The sequence below is a fragment of the Hyaloscypha bicolor genome (assembly GCF_002865645.1).
Source record: "Hyaloscypha bicolor E unplaced genomic scaffold K444scaffold_83, whole genome shotgun sequence".
Lineage (NCBI taxonomy): Eukaryota > Fungi > Ascomycota > Leotiomycetes > Helotiales > Hyaloscyphaceae > Hyaloscypha > Hyaloscypha bicolor.
The window spans coordinates 663,666-683,899 of record NW_020194585.1 but is presented as its reverse complement, the minus strand read 5'-3'; the positions used below and the strand labels follow the sequence as shown (position 1 = coordinate 683,899).

At 43.8% G+C, this 20,234-nt stretch overlaps 7 protein-coding genes across 7 annotated transcripts; 2 read left to right on the top strand and 5 right to left on the bottom strand.

Moving 5' to 3' along the window:
- Window positions 1-3,246: 3,246 nt before the first annotated feature.
- On the bottom strand, window positions 3,247-4,133 carry K444DRAFT_630038 (uncharacterized protein; the record flags this gene model as incomplete). The annotated part of the gene is made up of 2 exons (XM_024883146.1): window positions 3,247-3,989; window positions 4,070-4,133. The coding sequence occupies 2 exons, from the start codon at window positions 4,131-4,133 to the stop codon at window positions 3,247-3,249; spliced, it is 807 nt and encodes a 268-aa protein (XP_024736543.1).
- A 2,224-nt stretch (window positions 4,134-6,357) lies between these two features.
- Window positions 6,358-7,168, bottom strand: K444DRAFT_723307 (uncharacterized protein). The gene has a single exon (XM_024888589.1). It carries the CDS (start codon window positions 7,017-7,019, stop codon window positions 6,429-6,431), a length of 591 nt encoding a protein of 196 aa, XP_024736542.1. The 5' UTR covers window positions 7,020-7,168; the 3' UTR covers window positions 6,358-6,428.
- Window positions 7,169-7,316: 148 nt separating this feature from the next.
- K444DRAFT_630035 (uncharacterized protein) lies at window positions 7,317-8,440 on the bottom strand (the record flags this gene model as incomplete). Its single annotated transcript, XM_024883145.1, has 2 exons — window positions 7,317-8,120; window positions 8,168-8,440. The coding sequence occupies 2 exons, from the start codon at window positions 8,438-8,440 to the stop codon at window positions 7,317-7,319; spliced, it is 1,077 nt and encodes a 358-aa protein (XP_024736541.1).
- A 481-nt stretch (window positions 8,441-8,921) lies between these two features.
- K444DRAFT_406883 (uncharacterized protein) lies at window positions 8,922-10,922 on the top strand. Its single transcript, XM_024872571.1, has 3 exons — window positions 8,922-10,379; window positions 10,427-10,533; window positions 10,581-10,922. The coding sequence occupies exons 1-3, from the start codon at window positions 9,281-9,283 to the stop codon at window positions 10,839-10,841; spliced, it is 1,467 nt and encodes a 488-aa protein (XP_024736540.1). The 5' UTR covers window positions 8,922-9,280; the 3' UTR covers window positions 10,842-10,922.
- A 220-nt stretch (window positions 10,923-11,142) lies between these two features.
- On the bottom strand, window positions 11,143-12,232 carry K444DRAFT_663697 (uncharacterized protein; the record flags this gene model as incomplete). Its single annotated transcript, XM_024886862.1, has 2 exons — window positions 11,706-12,232; window positions 11,143-11,505 (listed from the first exon to the last, which is right to left on the bottom strand). Exons 1-2 carry the CDS (start codon window positions 12,060-12,062, stop codon window positions 11,143-11,145), a joined length of 720 nt encoding a protein of 239 aa, XP_024736539.1. The 5' UTR covers window positions 12,063-12,232.
- A 3,422-nt stretch (window positions 12,233-15,654) lies between these two features.
- K444DRAFT_630031 (uncharacterized protein) lies at window positions 15,655-16,383 on the top strand (the record flags this gene model as incomplete). Its single annotated transcript, XM_024883144.1, has 1 exon — window positions 15,655-16,383. One exon carries the CDS (start codon window positions 15,655-15,657, stop codon window positions 16,381-16,383), a length of 729 nt encoding a protein of 242 aa, XP_024736538.1.
- Window positions 16,384-18,556: 2,173 nt separating this feature from the next.
- K444DRAFT_529876 (uncharacterized protein) lies at window positions 18,557-18,736 on the bottom strand (the record flags this gene model as incomplete). Its single annotated transcript, XM_024874851.1, has 1 exon — window positions 18,557-18,736. A coding segment is annotated over one exon (180 nt), but the record flags the coding sequence as incomplete, so codon positions are not given.
- Window positions 18,737-20,234: the final 1,498 nt, after the last annotated feature.

The following is a 20,234-nucleotide window of genomic DNA, read 5'->3' as shown; positions in this document are numbered from 1 at the left end:
TATAGGAAAATAGAATTACTTATATACTACTAGTATAACTAGTTCTTCTAAAGCTTCTATTATTAGGATTTAACTTACTAATTCTTAGTACTTTTCCCAGAAATAAAATAGTTTTTTATATATATAACTAATAGATTAGCTATTTATAAGAATATAAAGTATATTTTAGTAATAAGGAGAAATTTAAAGCTTTAATTAGGCCTAAAGAAATAAGAGTAATAGCCTATTTAAATATAAATCTAAAAATACTATTATATAATTAAATAAATAATCTAATTAGAGATTCTAATATATATTTAGATAATATTATATAAATAAGTATTAATATAAGTATATATTTTAATCCCAAATAGTAATAACTTATTATATTTATTAATTAATTAAATCTAGTCCGGTTTAAATATAATATATTCTTTCTTTTTAGATTATATTTATTATATTTATAGTATAATTACTTTGGAATTCAGAAATTATAATATTATATATAAGCTCTTTCTATAAATAATAAAATATATTAGTAAATAAGGCTCTAATTTTCTAAACTAAAGCAAAATAGTAAAATATAAAAAAACTAATCGGGTTACTAGTAAACTTTATTAATAGAAATATATATATAAATACTACTATTTATAACTTATAACCCGCCTATTATTTAGCTTATTCTATAGTATTATAAATAATTATTCGTTTACTACTTACTTATTTATTATAGTTATATAATAAATAAGACTAAGCTTTTTATATATATAAATAACTCTAGTAATTAAAGCTATATAGCTATAATTCTTAAGATTCTTAAGTATTTCCTTATTTATATTTTCCAGATAATATAAGATTATAATCTATATATAAAGGAAAGATATATCTATTATTTAAATATATATTTAGATATTCTATTCTTATAATTACTATTAAACTATATATAGATTAACTAAAATTCTATATAAATCTTTTAATCTATTTATAATTTCTTTTTAATTAATATTTATATAAACCTATTTAGTAATAGTTTTATAATATAGTAATAGATTTATTAAAAATTATAGTATTATTTTAATAAAATCTATTAAGTTATTTAATAGGAATTAAGTTCAGGATATACTTTACTATTATAATATATTTTTTAGTAATATAAGTACTAAATTACTCGAGTAATATTATTTCTATATAATTTTATTAATTAATTACTAAAAAAAAAGTAATTAGCTAGCTTTTTAGTTATTTTAATAGTTTAATTTTCTTATTTCTAATCTTGGAAATATTAAGGAAATTATTAGACCCTATTAATAGCATTATTCTAGAAGGGCTTATAGCCTATAGTTACCTAATTATAGTAATTTATAATAAATACTTAATTTTATATTATATTATCCGGCCTAATTTTGGCATAATTTTATACGGTGGTATGGGCTCTCACTTCGTTAATTAGACAAGCAAGCAGCCTTACTATTATTGCATTATCCAAGCCGAAAGTCACGTGTGGGTGCTATACCCCTAATTAGGAATTCTGCCTTGGGGAGGGGGGTGCGGGGCGCCAGTGCGAAAATCAGAAAATCAGAAAATCACTTTTCGCTTCTCGGATTTGTCCGCTAGCTAGCTGTGGGCCTCAGTACATTCAAAGAAGTTGATGTTAAACCTGAAGTGGGTTCGAGAAACATTCTTACAATTACTTCATACTTACAATACACCAAAATTCTTCAAAAGAGAATGACAATATGACAAAGCTGCCTTCTGCTCTTGGCCTCCAAATTACGAGACCTTTCGAATTGAAATTAGAATATTGCTGTAGATCATTCCGCCGTTGCAGTCAGAAATTCGACTCTAATCAAAAGAACGGGAGTCTTCCTCCTTAAACTTCACCGTAAAGGGCAATTACTCGGTCTCGAAATTGGTGTGCCCATTTCCCAGGACATAAAAGTGGTTCCAATATTTGCTCCAGACGGGGTTTTGGGGAGGGGGATCAATTAGGCCAATTTGATTGTGTGTTCACATCTAATTTTGTCTTGTGCTTCCTTGGAATGATCCTCTGACTTTTCTCTGCCTGGGCTGGCTCAAATCCATCTCCAATGCAGCGTTGACCACCTGATTCAGCTTTAACAATCATGTCATTTTCAAGAGAGCGCTGCAAAGATAAATTTTGACAGCATTAAAAATTTACAAGAAATCACAAACCCACTAAGTTGGCCTCCTACCATAAAAAAATCGACTCAACCGTTCATAGCCCTCGATGAGGTTCCAAACCGCTGTCATCTGGCCACTCTCGTTTTCCCCTCCGCTTCATTGCTTTCTATTTTCATTCTTTACTACATTATACTTGATAACTAAATGATCCTTCTAGCGTATGGTCTTCACTAATACGAGAACTCCCTGAAGATCCTGATCATTCACCAAACATGTATCAGGGCGGCCCTAATGACCTGTCCGTTTGAGGCGCGGAAGGTTTATCGACTTGGCCGCGAGCATTAGTCTCAAAGTCTTGAATCTTGTTCTGGAACCAGAATCGATCTTCCTTGTACATTTTGTCAATTCGCTCTTCAAGGCCATGTACGTGCTTTGTTCTCTGGTGGGCAGCGGGACTGTGACACTGGGGTTACTGCGCTTGTATTTCTCAACAGTGAAGCAGAGATGTACGAGGGCGTAGTACTTTGGAGATTGCGGAGGTGCTGCCGGTGGAAGACTGTAGGCCTCCCTATGGCGGAGAAAATTCAGTAGTGGTGGTTGAGTCTGGGAAAAATAAGATGAATTCATGTCAAGTGTGTAAGAGACGGGGTTTTCTTAGATTTGGGCTTGTGAGAAAAGTGAACAATGAGCTAAATTGTTGAGCTGTGGGAAAACGACTCCAGATATAAGATAGCTTACTGAAAAGACAAGAGCCTCAAGCATTCCGGGAAACCTTGAAGTCACTTGAGCTTCTCCACCCGAAGGCACCAGGTACTTTTCCAGCATGAGTCTCTCAAAGACTGTGAACTACCGGTTCTGAGATTCCTCTTCTGGTGTTTTCTTGTATAACAAAGATCTCATTGGGAAGCTTCCAGATCCTCTGTGCATCTACCAGGCAGATCAACGAATTTCAAAAATCTTCCAGCCATCAAGTATCTCTAAGAAAGCAACGATCAATATTAAGTTTCCAGAGCATCTGCTAACTCAACGTGAAATGCATCAGATGGTAGCCTGCCATGACAAACCCCTTGATCCCTCTGCAGCCATGCCTCCCCCGGCCGCCCTACAGATCACTTCAACGTTGTTTCAGTCCGGAATCCCGAATCCTCCCTCAGTCTTGTGTCCCTCTGTAGCCTCACATTCCTCTGAAATATTGTCTCCCTCCGCAATATCACTTCCCTCCGCAATGTCACTTCCCTCTGCAATGTCACTTCCCTCTGGCGTTGTATCTAATTTCCTTGGTATTCCCTCCATAGAGCATACCGCAACTAGATGCCCTTGCCAATCCCTATCAGACAAAGCATCCAAAGCTTTTTCAACTTCCAAACGCCATTTCAGCTCCTGCTGGAGGAGTTCATCTAGCTCACCACCTTCCGCGGCTTTGCTCTCACGGTCCCCATTGAGCTCGCCAGACTTCATAGTGTTAGCAGCTTTACGTCCACCCCCAAGGAGTCGACCCAAGAGGCCAGGAGCCTCTTCGTCGTCCTGGCCAAGAGACTCCACATCTACAACATGACCTCCACGAAAGGAAGTGGGAGGCAAGCCCGGGATGTGCCACACCACTCCTAGACTCAAGCCAACCAGCTTATGATCTGCAAACCCTGAAAGGTGGACAACTCGATCCAAGTCGGATTCTCGGTCGTTGAAGATGCGGATAAGTTCGCGTTCCATTAAAGGAAGTTGGTCCAAGGTGCGGGGCGGTGGAAGGCGCATGAGGCATGTAGTTGTGGCAATATCCCTACCATGGCTTCTTTGGCATCCCATTGGCACAGCCCCGTAAGGGGCCTCGTTTTGTTCACGGATTTGGTCCGGTAAAGGGGCATCCCAGTCTAGTGACGCATAAGCCCTGGCGAGCTGCTCTGTTTCGCAATCAAGTATGAACTGAACTGGAACTTTCCACCATACTGACAGGAACGATCCTTGGTGAGTTTGGAAGCCCAAGAAGGCTTTGTGTTGGAATGTTTGTTTGACATGTCGACCAAGTGTGTGTGTTAAAGGTTCGTTATATCTCCGAACTAAGTTGAGATTCCAAAGTTAGAGAATGCAGATATTGATGAAAGAAGATCCTGGAGAGCATCGGGGAAAAGAAGACGGGTTTATATAAAGTTTCTGAGTCTAATCTGCATTGAGTAAAGACACTCGACACTTGCACATGTGATTCGGTGCATGCAAGATACAAGCCAATCTTGTTCTCGAGTCAGTAACTCGAGGAAGAATGGATTGTGAATCACCCAAAAACTTGCGGACCAATGTCAAAAACCAAAGATCTCTATTTCCTGAACAGCTCGGAAAGGTAAGGAGCTGTGAATCACTCAAAAGCTCGTGGGACAATAGTAAAAATCACGGAAACCCATCTCCAGTGGCCGACTAATACATTACTGTCTGTTCAAGTGTCCCTCTGCCAACCAAAACATTCACAGTTTAGTAAGCACTTAGGAACAAAGCACACTATCCCATTTCATCTCCACATTAAGCATCAGCGCCATCCTTCAAACGGATCGTAACAACATTCTTCTTCCGAGAAGGCACGAAGGTGAACGGAGAAGCATACGACTTAAGATCTCCAAACCCAGTTGATGGTGCAACGAGATACATCTTAGTCCATGTCCTCCTCATACTCTACAGCAATGTAATCCATCCAACCCCTCTGAGCCATCAACTCCAGAACGCGACGCATAACATGCGCTGGCTGCGCGTGCTCAAGGATGTCGCTGGTGGCGGCATCAAAGCTCTATCAGCTGGAGAAAGTGACTCCTCAGATGAAAGCCTCTGCTACATCACACCCATCATATCCACTTTCCATCGACGGCTTGAAGAAACGACTGTTGTTTGCGTGTGGTAAGTGTCGATGCATGGCGTGAGGAGTTTAACGAATTGACCAGAGGTGAAATGGAACGTGCCTCGGAGTTCAATCGATTGGAACTAGAAGGGGCTAGATTGCATACTCATGTCTACTATAATAAAGATATGGTAATTCATATTCCGGCAGATCGCCGACCACGTCTCAAAATAAAATCATTGTGTAAGTTTTGAAGGCTAAAGATGATGGATGTTGATTGTTAAAGATCTCAGGAGGTAGGAAGAGGAAAACCAAAGGGTTTTATTCCTTTCAAATCCTCCATGATGCTTGTCATTGTGAATTATTCACTAGCGCGAGAATGGAAATCTGGTGAGGACTGGAAGAAAGAAACCCGAGAAAGGGGAGGTGAATCACAACAGCAATTGCTGATCTTGAATATATGTTCGGCACGATATAAGATCCACGATCACTGGCTCAAGTCAAGTACTGAAGGTAAGGAAATCAAAAGAGATTTCAAAAACAACGCAACTCCCATTCGGAAATCAACTATCAATTCCCAAACCTCTCTTAGATCTCCCGATACTCAACGTACACAGGATTATTCCCCCCATCTCTCTCAATCTTCTGGAAAGCCCTGTCCCTGCGCTCATCGCCCACGCCATCAAGATCGATTTGTGCCACTCCACCTATGGTACTTTGCTGGACGCCACCAAAATTGACGTAGATAGCCGTCAGCATCCATCTAGCCCACGGCTTCTGGTTGCGCTTGCAGAGCTCGCGGTGGATCTCGCTCGGGACGGAAGCAGTGTTTTTGGGAATATCCGAGACGTCCCTGTACTCGGTCCAGGTTGCCGACCGCGCGGTGCCTTGCTGAGGTTTGAAGCGAACAAAGAATGATCTTCCTTCTTCCGGCCGACTTGGTTCTGCTTTTGGCTTGTTCCTTCTGCCTCGTCGCGGTTTGCGTACCCACCCCTTGGGAGTAACTCTCTCCATGGGAATTCCTAAGATACACATAGCGAAGTAAAACGTTAGAGAGCTTGGCTGTATAAACGGGCCATGGGGCGTCTATTTCAGTTTCTTTGGAAAGTCGGTTTGCTGCTTAGCGATGACCCAAGGCTTGCTGGCTATGATTGAACGACACCGCCGTCATAGTGACGAAATATTGTTACAGTTTCGCGCTCATGATTCCAAACACATTTATAGGCACTTACCTGCAATGGCGATTAAGATGCCATCTCACAATATGTCAGAACCGCGTGCCAACTCACGGCAACATTTGTTGATCACAAGATTCAAATGGGGACCATTGAACAATAAATATATGCAATGTAGTATGTTGCTATCTCAAATGCATATGTGATAGAATGTGTAATTCAAAGCCATTGTGCAAGTCCAGGCAGAAGACATCGCAAACAAGTAAGTTTTCAAAATCAACACGGCTTTCCCATGGTCCCCACCGGCAATGCCATCAGTTTCTCTTGTACTTAATCTCAACCATGTCCAACCACTTATTCTCCTCCATCCTCTTGAAAGCCGTCTCCCTCTGAGCACGATTCAGCCTAATCAAGTCCGTTTCCGAAAAGATATCTTTCCATTTGACCACCACACTCTGTAGGGAGAACCCGCTACGCCAGCTTGGATGGTGGACCTTTACTGCATCCCGAATCTCGTCAGGAATGGAATTGAGGTTCGTGGGAATCGAGGCGATGTGGATGGGGAGGTCGAAGTGGTATGGATTTGTTCCCCCTTGGCGTATGAAGCGGACAATTATCGTTGGAGGTCTTTGCTCTTCCGCTTGTTCGTCGCGGATGGGTTTATTGAAAGCGGCGAAGGCGCTGTTCCTGGGGTTGTTCCTAGGGTTGTTCCTAGGAACGTAAACAGGTCTGCGATCCAGCCGGTCGTAAGGGGCACGCATCTCGACTAAGTCGTCGTCTTCTTGTCGGCCGAAGAACTCGTGCAGGCTAAGTTGGCGATTGGGAAAACGGCCTCTCATGGCTTCGGGTTGAGTTGTGTTGTGTGACCGTGGGGTGTAGGATTTGAAGGGGTTTGGAAGGCACATTGAGAAGGGAAATGGGAAGAGCAAGGTCTGATATATAAAATCAACTATAATCTATTCCACTTTCCTGCCGTAATTTGAATTGCTGTTTAGTAAAATGATCCAGCATCCGCTGGTTATGAGCACTCCCAACGCCACCGTCACCTTGATCATAGAATTACTGCCTTCGTGATCGCAACGCCGAACACAAAGTCTGTACAGGCACTTGTCTCTGACGCCATTCAAAGTGCCACGTCACAACATATCAGGACTACCGACCTCATTCAAAAATACTTCATTATGTATCTATCATCCCATCTATCACCTCCCCACACCCCTCACACCCCCCGGAAAGCTCCTCGCACTAAGCAACACCCCCTTCATACTCTTAATCCCCATCTTCACCCTGCTTATCTCATCATCCGCCTCCTTACCCCCTGCCCCCTCTCTTCCCCCATAGGCCCCCGACCCACCAAAATTATAACTCGGAGTCACATAAGTCATACCCTCCAAATAGTCTTTCAACACCCCGATCGTAGCCTCTAACTCCACGACATCATGGCCTTCAGATGTACCGTCGTCTATTAACCCGTTCAAAGATCCCGTAAGGGATTTAAGCCGGGACGTCTGGTCCGCAAGCGCAGATGTAGGCGTCGGTGTCCCCGGTCTCGTCCCAGCCTCTGAATTAGGGAGCGAAGTCTGCACACCAATATCTCTATGAAAAAGCTCAGTGGGATCTTCGTCGCTTTCTGAGTCCTCCTCTTTATGTTCATGTGCAGGCCCTATTGTTGGTGGGATCTCGGAGACTATGCTTTCGAGGCGGGTGATGAGCTTCGAGAGATTGGAAGAAGCGGTTGCTGCGAATGATAGTCGGGAATCGGTGAGTGTGGCGAGCATCGGGGTTAGCAGGAAGGTGTTTGTGCCGTAGAGCAGGGCGGACAGCCCGGAGAAGAGGTAGAGGGTTGTGAGGAGGCGGGTTTTGGTTATTAGGGGTGTAGGGGAGGTGGGGGTGGTGAGGAATTCGGGGTAGGTTATTATTGGCGGTTGGGAGGGGGTTTGTTGCTGTGGAGGTGGAGGTGGAGGTGGAGGTGGCGGGGATTGTTGGGTAGGTTGTGGTCGTGGAGTCTGGAAGGCTTAGTACGGTGATGTTTTGAGGGGAATGGAGGAGCTACTTCGGAGGATGCTTCTGGGTTCATTGTGATGCCCAGCAGATCCTGGATTTCTTCGCCACGTAGTCCTTTGCTCTCTAGAAATGCGATCTTCTTGTCTGTCGATGCATTGCGTACTTCGTCCTCCTCCAGGAACTTCTTTGCCTGCTCGATGATCGTCTCGCGACTCGTTGATTCCGCAGATGATTTCTCTTCCTCTTTCGCTGTTGCGTCTTTCGATTTCAGCTGCCACGACGGCACACCTGCCTTCTTCTCTCCCTGGTCTGAATCGCTCATGGCGAATAGTCTCAATGTTGAAAGGAGATGGTCCGACACATTCGTGGTTTTGTTTGTTGTCGGCATTACCTTCACATGCCGAGGTTGCTTACGTAACTCTAGCACGGCCAATCAACTTTGAGACTCCATTTTCCGCTGACCGACGTTTGAGAGCATCTCTGACAAGTCACTGTACCAAGTACCTTCACATTTCACCCATTTTGGATTCACTTCTTATCACTCCTTGATCTCCAATTCCATACATCACATAGACACAAGTCGCCCAGCATTTGCATCATCACTTCACCTCAATATTGACTATACAGCTTCCGTTTCATCCTCACAGGCTGCAGGTAAGCGTCAGCCGCCGCACAATCACCTTTAGAGATGTCAAGCCGCACCGAGCGACCCAGTAAGAAGGTGCGAAGACTGAGTACCGACTCAGAGGGCACCGAGGAGGGCTACAGCTGGGCAGGAATGAGAGGGAAGCCCAAGTCTCGGGCTGAGAAAGCCACGTCGAGCAAAAAGGAGTGAGTTGCATCACATTTTCTGTGATTTTCCGTTGTATGGCTGCAAACGAGCGAGCGGTGGCGCTTGTCTGAATCCTGCGCGGCTGGAAGATCGTCGATTGCTTCAAGCTGGCGTTGTACGAAGCAAAAGCAAAAGCAATCGCAATCGCAATCGTAATCGCAACAGCAACAGCAACAGCAACACGTGTGTGGTTGATTATCTTACGGGGCGTTTGTGTTGGCGCGGCTATTTCCATCCATGCGACGCGGCCTCCTCAATTGCTTGCTCAATTGCCCTGTCTGTGGCTGCTGCATCTGCCTCCGATCTGGTCCGGTCGAGGAAGTTGCCTGAATGCCAATCAGGCCTCAGTTGGACCACAGAGACCAGACCACCAACAAGACCACCCACCCGGGATCTCCCCCCGTTCTTTATTTCAACGTCCTCCCGCCTCTTCCATCAAGCAAGCAAGCAAACAAGCAAGCAATCAATCAAGCGATCGTGAACCTGCGCCGCCACCTGTTCTGTTCTGTTCTACTCTCTGATCGCTGCACCTCATCATCCATCATGTCATCGCGACGCAGCCAGCGCTCCGCGGCGGTCAAGGCTGCAGAAGCAATTACTGATGCCGCTTCTGATAGAATGCCATCATCGCGACCGCGGCGCACGGTATCTGAGAATGTCTCCATGGCTACCGTTTCACGTGGTCCTCCGACCACCTCGTCACGGAGCCCCCAGTCAATGCGTCTTACAGTAAAGACATCTTCCAGCAAACTCCGAGAGGCAACCCGTGCCAGCTCATCCAGCAACTCAATCGCCGTGAAGGAATCATTTGTTGGCGGTGAGATCATCGAGGGCAAGCGAGCGAGGAATGTGAGAAAGAGCTATGTCTTGGAGTCTGATAGTGACGAGGAGGAAGATGAGGAGATGGAGGATGTGGCGGATGATGATGCGGAGGGTGAGAGCGTTGAGGAAGAGGACGAGGATATGGATGCTGAGGATGATGGATTGGGCGATGAAGACGCGGATGGGGATGTTGATATGGATGTCCCACCGCCGCCGCCTGTCATCAAAATCTCCAGGGCCCAGTCTGGACGGCAAACCATTGCAGTCAAGCCGCCAACTCGGGGTGACCGCATGGCTGTCCAGCAAAAGGAGATGCAAGAGGCGAGTGATGACGAGGAATTGAGCGAATTGGATAGTGATGTTGGTGAGGAGGTAGAGGAGGAGGAAGGCATGCAAACCGGCAATGAAGAAGATGCTGAGGGCGAGGAAGAGGAGATTGAGGTTGAGGAGGAAGTTGATGAAGACGACGAAGACAGTCTGGATAGCGATGATGAGACACCAGCTGGTGGAAGTCGAGCTTCAACACCAGACCTCAACAAACTCACCAAGAGACAACGAGCTCGATTTGAGGAAGGAGGCAGTGGGCCAATGTTGGCGCTCCCAGATGGTACGTCTTAAGGCCTATTCCCATGATATGTACTAACCGCCCAACAGAAGTCCAAGTCAAGAAGCATTTGACCGCCGAGGAACACGCTATGCGTCGCGCAGAAATGGCCCGACGAAGAAAGAACCTTTCCGAGAAGCGAAACGAAGAAGAAAAAGTACTACTCTCCCATTCCCTCTCCCGGTCACTTCTAACATCTACCAGATGGAAACGATCAACAAGCTCCTCAAAAAGCAAGCCCCCAAAACCAATGCTCGTCGCCGAGACTTCAACGCCATACCCGGAGATGCCACACCCGATTCCGAGGGCCAGAAACCCAATCCTCTTTTCGTTCGTTTTGTCAGCAACAAAGATGGGAACCGCATTGGTGTGCCGGAGGAGTGGATCGAGGGGCCTGTTGGAGCTATCTTCGTTGGTGGCCAGAAGGCTGGGATGGGGGGAAAGTTGATTCGGGAGGTTTCTTGAAAGTGTGGTCTTTTGATAGACAAAAAGTCATTGTTTCTGGAGTTGTGGTAGATTGCAAATTAAGCCTTGATCTTGGCTGGTTCTCATTGACCCAGAAGTGTGATTTACAATCTGCTTTATTGCTTTGGTTGCTTGCTTTGGTTCTGCTCTCTCTGCTGCCCATGCTGCTCTATTTCGTTGTACCACCAGCATGCAGAACAATGTCGCCAACTTTGCCGAATTGTTCCATGCACTTCCAGAAGTATGCAAAAGCGAATCTTCCCAATGTACAGCAAGCACCATGCAGTCTTGTCACACTCACTCATTCACCCCTGACCCTCTTCCTCTCTCCCTCCCCCTCCTCACCACCTCTCTTCTTCCCCTTCCCAATTCCCTCCCCCTGCAAGCCCTCGCCACCCTCACCCTCTACCTCCCCAACCTCACTCAACTCCCAATACGCAACCAACACATCCCTCCAACCCCTCCTGCTCATCAACCGCATCGCCAGCGTCAGCTCCTCCGTATCCCGAATCTTCGTATCGAACGCCTCTGCATCCTTGTCGTTCAACGCCAGGTACTCGGCGTACCGGAGTGCGAGGCGGAGGAAGTTGAGGCGGCGGGGTGAGGTGCCGAGGGGTGTGCAGGCGGTTGTGTAGGCGGTCATTAGGGATGCGATGCCGAAGGTCTGACAGCTGTTAGCCATTGTTCTAGGATGGGCAAGGAGAATGAAGAAAGGCTAGGTTTGAATGTTCAAGATGTTGGTGGGAGAATCAAAAGAGGGGGGGGGGGACTTGCGTCACGCGCGGTGTCATGAGCTTGAGTATTCAAAATCGCAACCAGGGTCGAGAAGAGAACGTCACCGGAGGCGGTAGGCGCGATGCTCACGATTCCCGTGCCAAAAAGGAGGTCCGAACCCCTGGTGGAGGCCTGGAGCCGGTGCTGTGTTGCTACGTAGAACAAGCTGTGTGGATTTGGTTGTACTGCTTGGGGTTGGGAGATTGGGGCTTGAGGTGGAGGTGGAGTTTGTACCATAGCCTGTTGGGATAATGGATTCGGATTTAGTTGTACTGAGCTCAGCCGGGATAATGAAGGACCAGCTTGAGGTGGTTGTACCGGAGCTTGCGGGGTGAATGGACTGGGGTTGGGGCCGGTGCTAGTGCTTGTGCTGCTGGGTCCATGGCCAGCTAGCTGGAGCATACGGTCTCGCTCTGCCTTCGAAGGGCGACCGCGTCTGGAGTACATTGTGACAAAAGGAGCAGGCAGGCACAGTATCAGCAAAGATGTGTCGAAGGGATGGTTTTGAAGCGAGCGAGGATTTTTTTTTTGTTTTATAGACGAGTGACAACGACGATGGTTATCACGCTAGTGACGAAGCTGGTTATAAGTAGGAGTGAATAAGGATTTCATGTGCGAAAAGAGGCTTGTTTGTGCCAGACAGATATGACGCTAGTAGCAATGCTCGTGACAAGTAGGAGTGAATATGGGAATCATGTGCTAAAGGAAGTTTGTCTGCCGCGGTCCTTGAGCAGATAAAAATGGAAACAAAGGTAAGAGGAGATGAGTTTAGGGAAGATATGACGGCGCCGGCTCAGACATGGGCGTTGCCATAAGAGGGAGGAGGAATATTATCCGATCTTGCTTGCTTCGTTCCCAGCTTTATCTTTCTGTCTTCAGATGAGAAAATCCGTTTGATTAAGCGTCATCTCAAGTTACAAAGTCGAGCCTGCTTCGCTCTGATCTTGCTGCTTACTTCGTTTCCATCTTCCTCCCTTATCTTTAGATGACAAGCAGCTTTTTGTAGAGAATAAGGGTCCAAAATGCGATGTGATTTTCCTTGAAAGCCTCAAAATAAACCATGCCATTTCCATCTTCGTAGCCATCTCTTGGAGTCGATCGGCACTGTTCAAGTGGCCAAAACAACTTACACTCGGAGCAAATGTAGAGAATGGGTGAGAGCCTTGCATTGGACATCCGTCCATCTGGGCCGATGAGATCGAGGATCTGAGGGTTTCGTAGGACGATAGGGAAGAAGACAATCTTTGCAATAGGCCTGGTTTGCTCTGTTGAGCACGGGATTGATGAAAGGACCATGGCAGATGGCACAGTTGCCAGTCACTCAGTAGGTAGAGCCATAAATTCAAAGCTTGGTTCGCTCTGATCGTTTATACAAGGACAACGAACTTTTAGACTAAAGCAAGTTGCCAAAATCAGAGCGAAACTGGCGCTCTTGAGGTGATAGACATACGGTGACTTGTTGTGTTGTTGTTCCACTTCTAACTATCAGGCGAAAGGAGGTTTTAATGTTAAAGTTCAGAGCGAGACAAGCTTCCAAATATCGGATCAAAGTCAACTGGACTTACCCAGAATCGAGGCCATTGGGCCCTCAATCGATGGCAACTCAACTCTCCCGACAATTAAACTTGATTGGATTCCGGGGGCGGGGTTGTTCTATTTTTTTTTATAAAAAAAAGAGGTTCCCTTTATTGCCCTTTTATGGCCCCTTCTTATTTCTGAATAATAAGGAGAGCTCCTACCTGCTTAGCCAACCCTGGACATGCCTATTTGCATCCAATACATCCTTCATTTGCTGCAATGCCTTTTCCACCAAGATTCTGATTGCCTCCTCCGATTTTGTTTCGTCCTGCTCTTCTGCTTCTAACTTATCCTCTCATATGCTGATTGTCTTCTCCCAGTTCGTGCCGGTAGGAATGGTGGTTGCTATCGTTTCAACTGCAGGGCGGTGCTCCTTCCACATACATCATCAAAACTTCAAAAAAATCTCGGTCCATTGGGGTCGTTGTCCTGGTGTACCATTTACTGGAAATTTTGAAGCCTTTCAGCCAAGGTAATGGAAACGCCCAGAAAATTCACGTTTAAGTTCGTTCTTCATTGTACTGCCCAGTTCGAGAACCTTTGAGCAGAGTCTTACTTTGTTATTCTAGCCTAAGCTGGAAAATTTGATCTTAGATTAGTTGGTATATATTGCTCGGCTCCCGGTCCTACGTTGTTGGATGCTCTCATGCGCAGTTCATCTTCCAATCCTCAAAAATGGCAATTCAGATGTTTCCCCGCGACGTCTCCTTCGTCCCGATCCTCATCCACATCTGCATCATCAAACACTTCCGATACTTTCGACCTACCGATTATTCGAAGCGTCCGAACAGCACAGGCATCATCAACATCGGCATTAACTCTATCCTCGCGAGCATGACAGAGAGCATTACGAACTTGCTTCAACTCGACGCGTACTCGGTGGATCGTATAAGGGATGACGGGCTCTGGTGGGATGTGGGAAGGGTGGGTTGGGCATTTGCGATTAGCTGGGAGCTTCAGGGGGTGCCGGACACCAGGTTGGTGAGTGACCAGGATTTGATGAGGGCGTTGGAGCTTTTGGAAGTGAGGGAGTGGAAGGGCCATGTGGTTGCGAAGTGTTATTTGAGAAGGCTTGATGCTTGATGTGGAATGGGAAGAGTTGGTTGGCGTAAGAGCTGGTGTTGGGTGGCGTAAGAGCTGGTGTTGGGTTCCGTGATGAAGGAGTCGGAGAGTTTGAGAATCGAGAGCAAAGATCTTTGGATCGCATGTCAGAACTATTGAAGCAAAGATTGGTCAACAATATCTGTATTGTCTCCTGCAATTTGGAATTTGTCACCACCATTCTGAGTTCATAATACAAAGTGATTTCCTCGGGAGAAAGGGTTCAGCTGCATGAAGAGGAATCATTGGCCAAGCTTGAGCAGGCACGGGCTTCCGGATCTTCTCTTTTGGAAAACGGTGCATGAAGTCTTCCAATAACTCCTCGATATTGATCAAGCATTCCCAAAGCTTCCACGCCATTCCATCTCTTCGGCTTCAGCTTCGGTCATCGACTACCTTCCATCTACTCGCAATACTGTAAAGAGAACGATACCGAAGTTTTCAACATGCCTGGCTCGGCCTGGTCAGCTCCATCCGCCGACCTGCTGCCCCTGCCTCAGCCTTAACTATGTGGTTCCAAGCTACTCCGCTCCCCGACGTCCCCCAAGTCAATTTCCGCCACTGCCAATAATTTCTTGGCATCATCACCAAGCAACTCGATTTCCACCACACCGAGGCAAACAAAACAAGTAACTACGGCTACAGCTACAATCACACCCGTTGGACCATTGCTTCGGCCGTCGTGCAGTGGCAGGATACTGTTCCTGTTATGAGGCAAGGATCTGCACGGACTCCCCTGAATGATATGGCAGATTTGGGCGCTATCTGGACCTCGGTGGCTTTGAGTGGTTGGAAGAACTATTTGTACGTGGAGTGTGAAGAGAAGGCTTAAGATTGGTGTTGATTGAGGGTATTGAATATTTCGGACTTAGGGATTCAACTGGGAGACTCGGTGGTCTTGCACTTGGATGAGAGATTACGGGATTAATTGGGTCGAAGAAATGAATACAGAGGTCGCAGTATCCTAAATTTGTTGCAGTGCTATCTGGATGTTACGGTAGACGAGTGTGATTATTGAGTAGATGATGATTCAGTGTTCGAAGTCTTGGGATAGGTTTGTGTGGTTCTCACCGTTCCACGAGCCTTGGGGTGATTCACAAATTCGTTCCTTCCATCAATCCCAAGTGTGTTGGAATCCAGGTCATTGCGGGCATTCTGAATCACATCTGATATTCCTAAGTGTGGCTCGTGAATACAACTCGGGCTTTGGGAATATAGAAACCCCTCTTCTACCCCAAAACCTCGACTTGATCTTCCTTCATCAACATCCGCAAATTCCAAACTTTCAAGCTCAATTCGAATCTGACACATAACAAACACTCTACACCAAACACTCTACACATACGCTTATTTGATCGAAATGGCAAATGCAACTTCCTCTTCGAAGGGTTCCTGGCTGCCCGCCAAGTTGTCTAAATCCAACAAAGAACATAGCTTCTCTCGCTTTTTTGGCATCGCAGTTCCGGTTGAACTGAATTTTATTTGCAGTAAAGACAGCGAAAAAGCTGAGGGCGACACTCCGCTGCTATGCAAAAGCGATCATGACTACTCCGAAGCCTCGACCATATGCGTCATGCGCCTCCCACTTAGCACAGAGCACAAATTCTTTCACATGGCACACGAAATCGTGCGGATGTATGACGATCGAGAGTTTGATATTACCGAAACCCTAAAGAGTTCGAATCTTGCAGATCATGAACTCAGCGCCCTGGATCTGGGAGTCCACTGGGAAGCAGGGTCAGCTAGTTCTTGTACCTTTTTTGCTGACCATGCCGCGCTGTGGGTCTGTTCGTTGAGAACAACCTTTTCAGATGCCGGAACAAGCTTCGAAGAGTTTGCGCAGGAGGAGCAAGAGGGTCGTACGGAGTCTTGGGCGGAGGAGGATATGGAGGAGCGGAGTAAGAAGTGGGACTCAGAGATTAACAAAACACTGGACGCGCTGGCTACGAGAGGTTGGAAGGGACATCTCGTTGCGACGTGCCTTATGGAAGTGAGGGGAAGTGAGCCCGAAGGAGAAAGTGAGATGGTTGAGGGAAATGAGAGTCCAGAAAACCTCAATACTTCAGGTAATCTGGAGACCCCAGATTAAAGCAATGTTGCAGGGAGATGTGAGTGGGCGGGCAGGGGGGGTTGCAGTGGCCGGGTGTCGACGCGTTGGGCCATTAGGCGTCGGACTTTAAAGCTTTACGAGCCTCCCTATCGTTGCTTCTCACGAGAAGATCTTTGGATTCTCTCAAAACCTTTCATGTAAGCGTTTCTTTTCATGACAGCTTCAAAGAAGCCCGTTTACCCAATCTACAAAGTGACAATACCTTTTAATACTTTTCTACCTGTCGATGTTTGCACATCCCAAATAGAAAGGTCATTCAGTTGCTTCTTTGTGTTGGCTACTAGGACATATTATCAGTCATGTGCTTCTAGTCTTAGAAGATTCTTTCACATTTTCTTCTTCTACTTTAGGTAAGTGGATATAAACTCTTCAGATCCGTCGATTCAACGAAGCTTCCCTCAAGCCCTCTATTGCACACGCTCCTTCGCCCAGCAAGTCATCCGATATTCTTCCTGTAATCAGTTCTCCGTTGTCTCGCAGGCCTACATTCCCAGGGCAAATCTTTACATAAAGAATGGCACCCACATCGGGGCGAATCTAAATAACGCCAATTTTGGTTTGAAACCCGCTGTCAATGCGGGATTGTTCAAATCTAGCACAATTGTCATGCCGTTTACCTGCCGCACTCGAAACTGCACCTTTCCTCAGTCAATCAGAAGCTTGCGCAGATAACGGCATAAATTGACAGGAATATAGGGCATACGAGCAGGTTCAGGGCTTCCAAAGTCCTAACACATGTGATTTAAAGGATTACACCTGTTATAAGCCCCCATAACTCTAGGTCTTACCCCCTAATCTAAGGCAGTAAGACTTTTATAAGAGCTACTACACATTTCAAGATCTGTCCCCTGTACTTACAAGGGTAACTTCGCTAAAGATCCCTATAAAAGCTTTTATTATAGCATCTGTGCACTGTAGTCAACCGGACCCGGTGGTGGAGGGTGAGGAACTTGCGCGCATACCCTGTATTCCCGTCACTTTGTCTCTGTAGGGTACTACCACTCATGTAGTGACATCTTATCAGTGTTGGTCGTCACGACAACAAATCCAACATTACAGTTCTCCCCAGAAGGAAACCCTACGAATTCCACCAATTCTGACCTCCGGGGTGTCCCCAATTTCACTTTTCTTTCCGGACTCTTTAACTTCTCTCATGGGCGCGCAGCAATTCACCATGCGCCCACAAGGCGGAGGCGTCATCCAAATACTGCTTGGTAACAGCGATGGACCTGATCCCGGCAGGTTTGATTGTGCATCAGACATTTCCTGGGGATGTCGAGGTTATGGTGCCTCACCATGTTCTCTTGACCTTTGCATCAAAACATATGACTGAAAACGGGAAGCTTTTGGAACTCGAAATGTATTCGGCGGCGGGCAGCTGGAATCTGGACAACTCGAACTTCACGAGTGAATATGTGTCAACGATCGATATTTCATGCTTGACCGACTCGGAAAGGAAGGGGTTTTAAGATGTTGAGTATCAATTGAATGATACCACTAAATGGCTGCCATACAAAGCAATTTACACTGCCGGCCTGAATACTTAGGAACTGGTGGTGGAATTGGGTCAGAAATCGCACCCCGTCCTGCCCATGAACTCAGCCTGCAAAAACCAAAGTGACACAACCACATTCTTAACATCGACTTCTACCTTGAAAGTCTATTTCAAGACCATGCAGGCGTGGCGCCAGAGGCTCTCGGGGGAACAGGGATTCATTTCCGCTAGGTGGAAATCTCGGCAACACGACAATTGAAGCAAGTTCAAGAACATCCAGTGTGTCAAAAAAATAATTAAGGTAATTAATTATATTTAATTAAATTAATTTTCTAATTAATTATAATTTGATTATTGAGTTTCAAAAAAAAAATTAATTATTAGACTAATTATAATTAAATATAATTAATTATTTCTAATTATTACGTGAAAGTCATATGAAAGTCAAGTAAATAATAAAATCTCTTTATTTTCTCTAAATAACTATAAGGCCATCGGATAAAATATTAACTAGACTAATAAAATATATATAAAACTATAAAACTAAGCTTTTTCGGGAAGGAAAAACTGATTCTCTGGCTCGAAATTCTTTTTCTCCTTTAATTCCTGTTCTTTTTCTGCCTTTTTTATCTCTTCTTCCTCGTTTATAAATATCCCCTAGCTCTTAAGACATATAATCTTCTCGAAAGTGATCTTATTAAGTCGATTACGTAGTTTAGTATTAATAAGAGCCCCTTGTGAGAAGAAACGCTCGCTAGCGGCGGACGAAGCGGGTATTCCTAAGTACTTCCTTGCTATAAGGGATAATACAGGAAACCTAATTTGATTAGCTTTCCAGTAATCAAGTGGCCGAATCTAGAGCTAAATTAATATATATAGATAAAAAAATTATAATAAAGGGATTAGTAGTTCTTAAGGGAATTTGAAATAAAGTAAGTAAATATTACTTACTTTTTTATCTGCTCTCTTCTCCTCTAAATAAGTCATTAATTCGTCTTCTATTTTATCCTCTTGATTATTTATATAAATATCAAGTTTATCTTTGTCTAAATTGTCTATAGATATATCGGAATTAGTGTCTTGAGGATTAGCTATTAAATAGTCTCGTTTATATCTATAAGAGAATTAGTAATTAAATAATTTAAAATTTAAGTAGAAATATATACTTATATATTATAGTCTATTTTAAGCCTATTATATATATCAGATACTATACTAGAATCTAGGCTAATTCTAGCTAGTCCTATTTTTTTAATTCGAGGATTAAGAATAAGAGCTAAATATAAAGCTTTACTCTTATTATCTAAAATACCGATTTTAGGATAATATTTGCGAAGCTTAGCTATACCCTTATTAATAGCGTTTTCGAAAGTTTTATTCTATTTATAATTAGTATACTATTAATATAATATAGTTTAGAAAAGACTTACTTTAAATTCGGTTTTAAAACTCTCGAGTTTATTATATATTTTATATACTTCAGGTATAATATAATATATAGTAGGATAGTTCTCGGCTTATAACTTAGTAGTAGCCTTAATAAATATTGAAATTATATTTAAAATATTATTTAAATAAGTAATTTTAATATTAGTTAATACTAAACTTTTATTTTTAAAAGCCTTTGATTTCGAGCTATTAATAACTGCTTTAATAGCTTTATATATATAAAGAAAGTCTTTTAATATATAATAAGTTAATAACTATCGTGTTTTTTGATCTATAAGTAATTAGTATTAATTAATAATTAAAGGATTAATTAATTACTTACCAAGTTAAGGAAATCGAGCATTTTCTATATTAAAAGCTTTAATCTGAGCTTCTAATAGCCGTCGGTTTTCCTGATTATATTTAAGACCTATAATAGTCTTTCTAACCTTTCTCTAAATTAATAAATCTATAATTTATTAGTAAATCTCTTATAAATAATATGAGAAACTTACTTATTACTTATTCTACTTTTTCTCCCTCTTCTCTTTCTTTAATTTTATCTTTTTCTAGCTCATATAAATCTATAGAATAAGAGATATTATAATTATTCTTAATAAGAGCTTTTAAGATATCTTAAATTACTAGGTTTAATATATAAGTTATATAAGAAATATTTCCTTGAAATTTAATACCTTTCTTATTATAATACTTTATAAAAGCTTATAATAAGGTATTATTTAAGCTAGTATTATCTCGAGTAATACTAAATTAAATATATTAGTAGTTTTTCTTTAAATAATAAGAGTTATATTACTTACCTAATAATATTATACTCGATATTATATACTTTTAAAGCTTCTAGTAAGACCGAATTCATATATTTACCGCTATAAATATCCTTTAA

Bases quoted from the DNA above. Each gene is read 5' to 3' on its own strand.
- K444DRAFT_723307 (XM_024888589.1), bottom strand. From the start codon at position 7,019: ATGTGCCTTCCAAACCCCTTCAAATCCTACACCCCACGGTCACACAAC.
- K444DRAFT_406883 (XM_024872571.1), top strand. From the start codon at position 9,281: ATGCCAATCAGGCCTCAGTTGGACCACAGAGACCAGACCACCAACAAG. The intron at 10,380-10,426 runs GTACGTCTTAAG...ACCGCCCAACAG, and splicing joins AATGTTGGCGCTCCCAGATG to AAGTCCAAGTCAAGAAGCAT. The intron at 10,534-10,580 runs GTACTACTCTCC...AACATCTACCAG, and splicing joins AGCGAAACGAAGAAGAAAAA to ATGGAAACGATCAACAAGCT.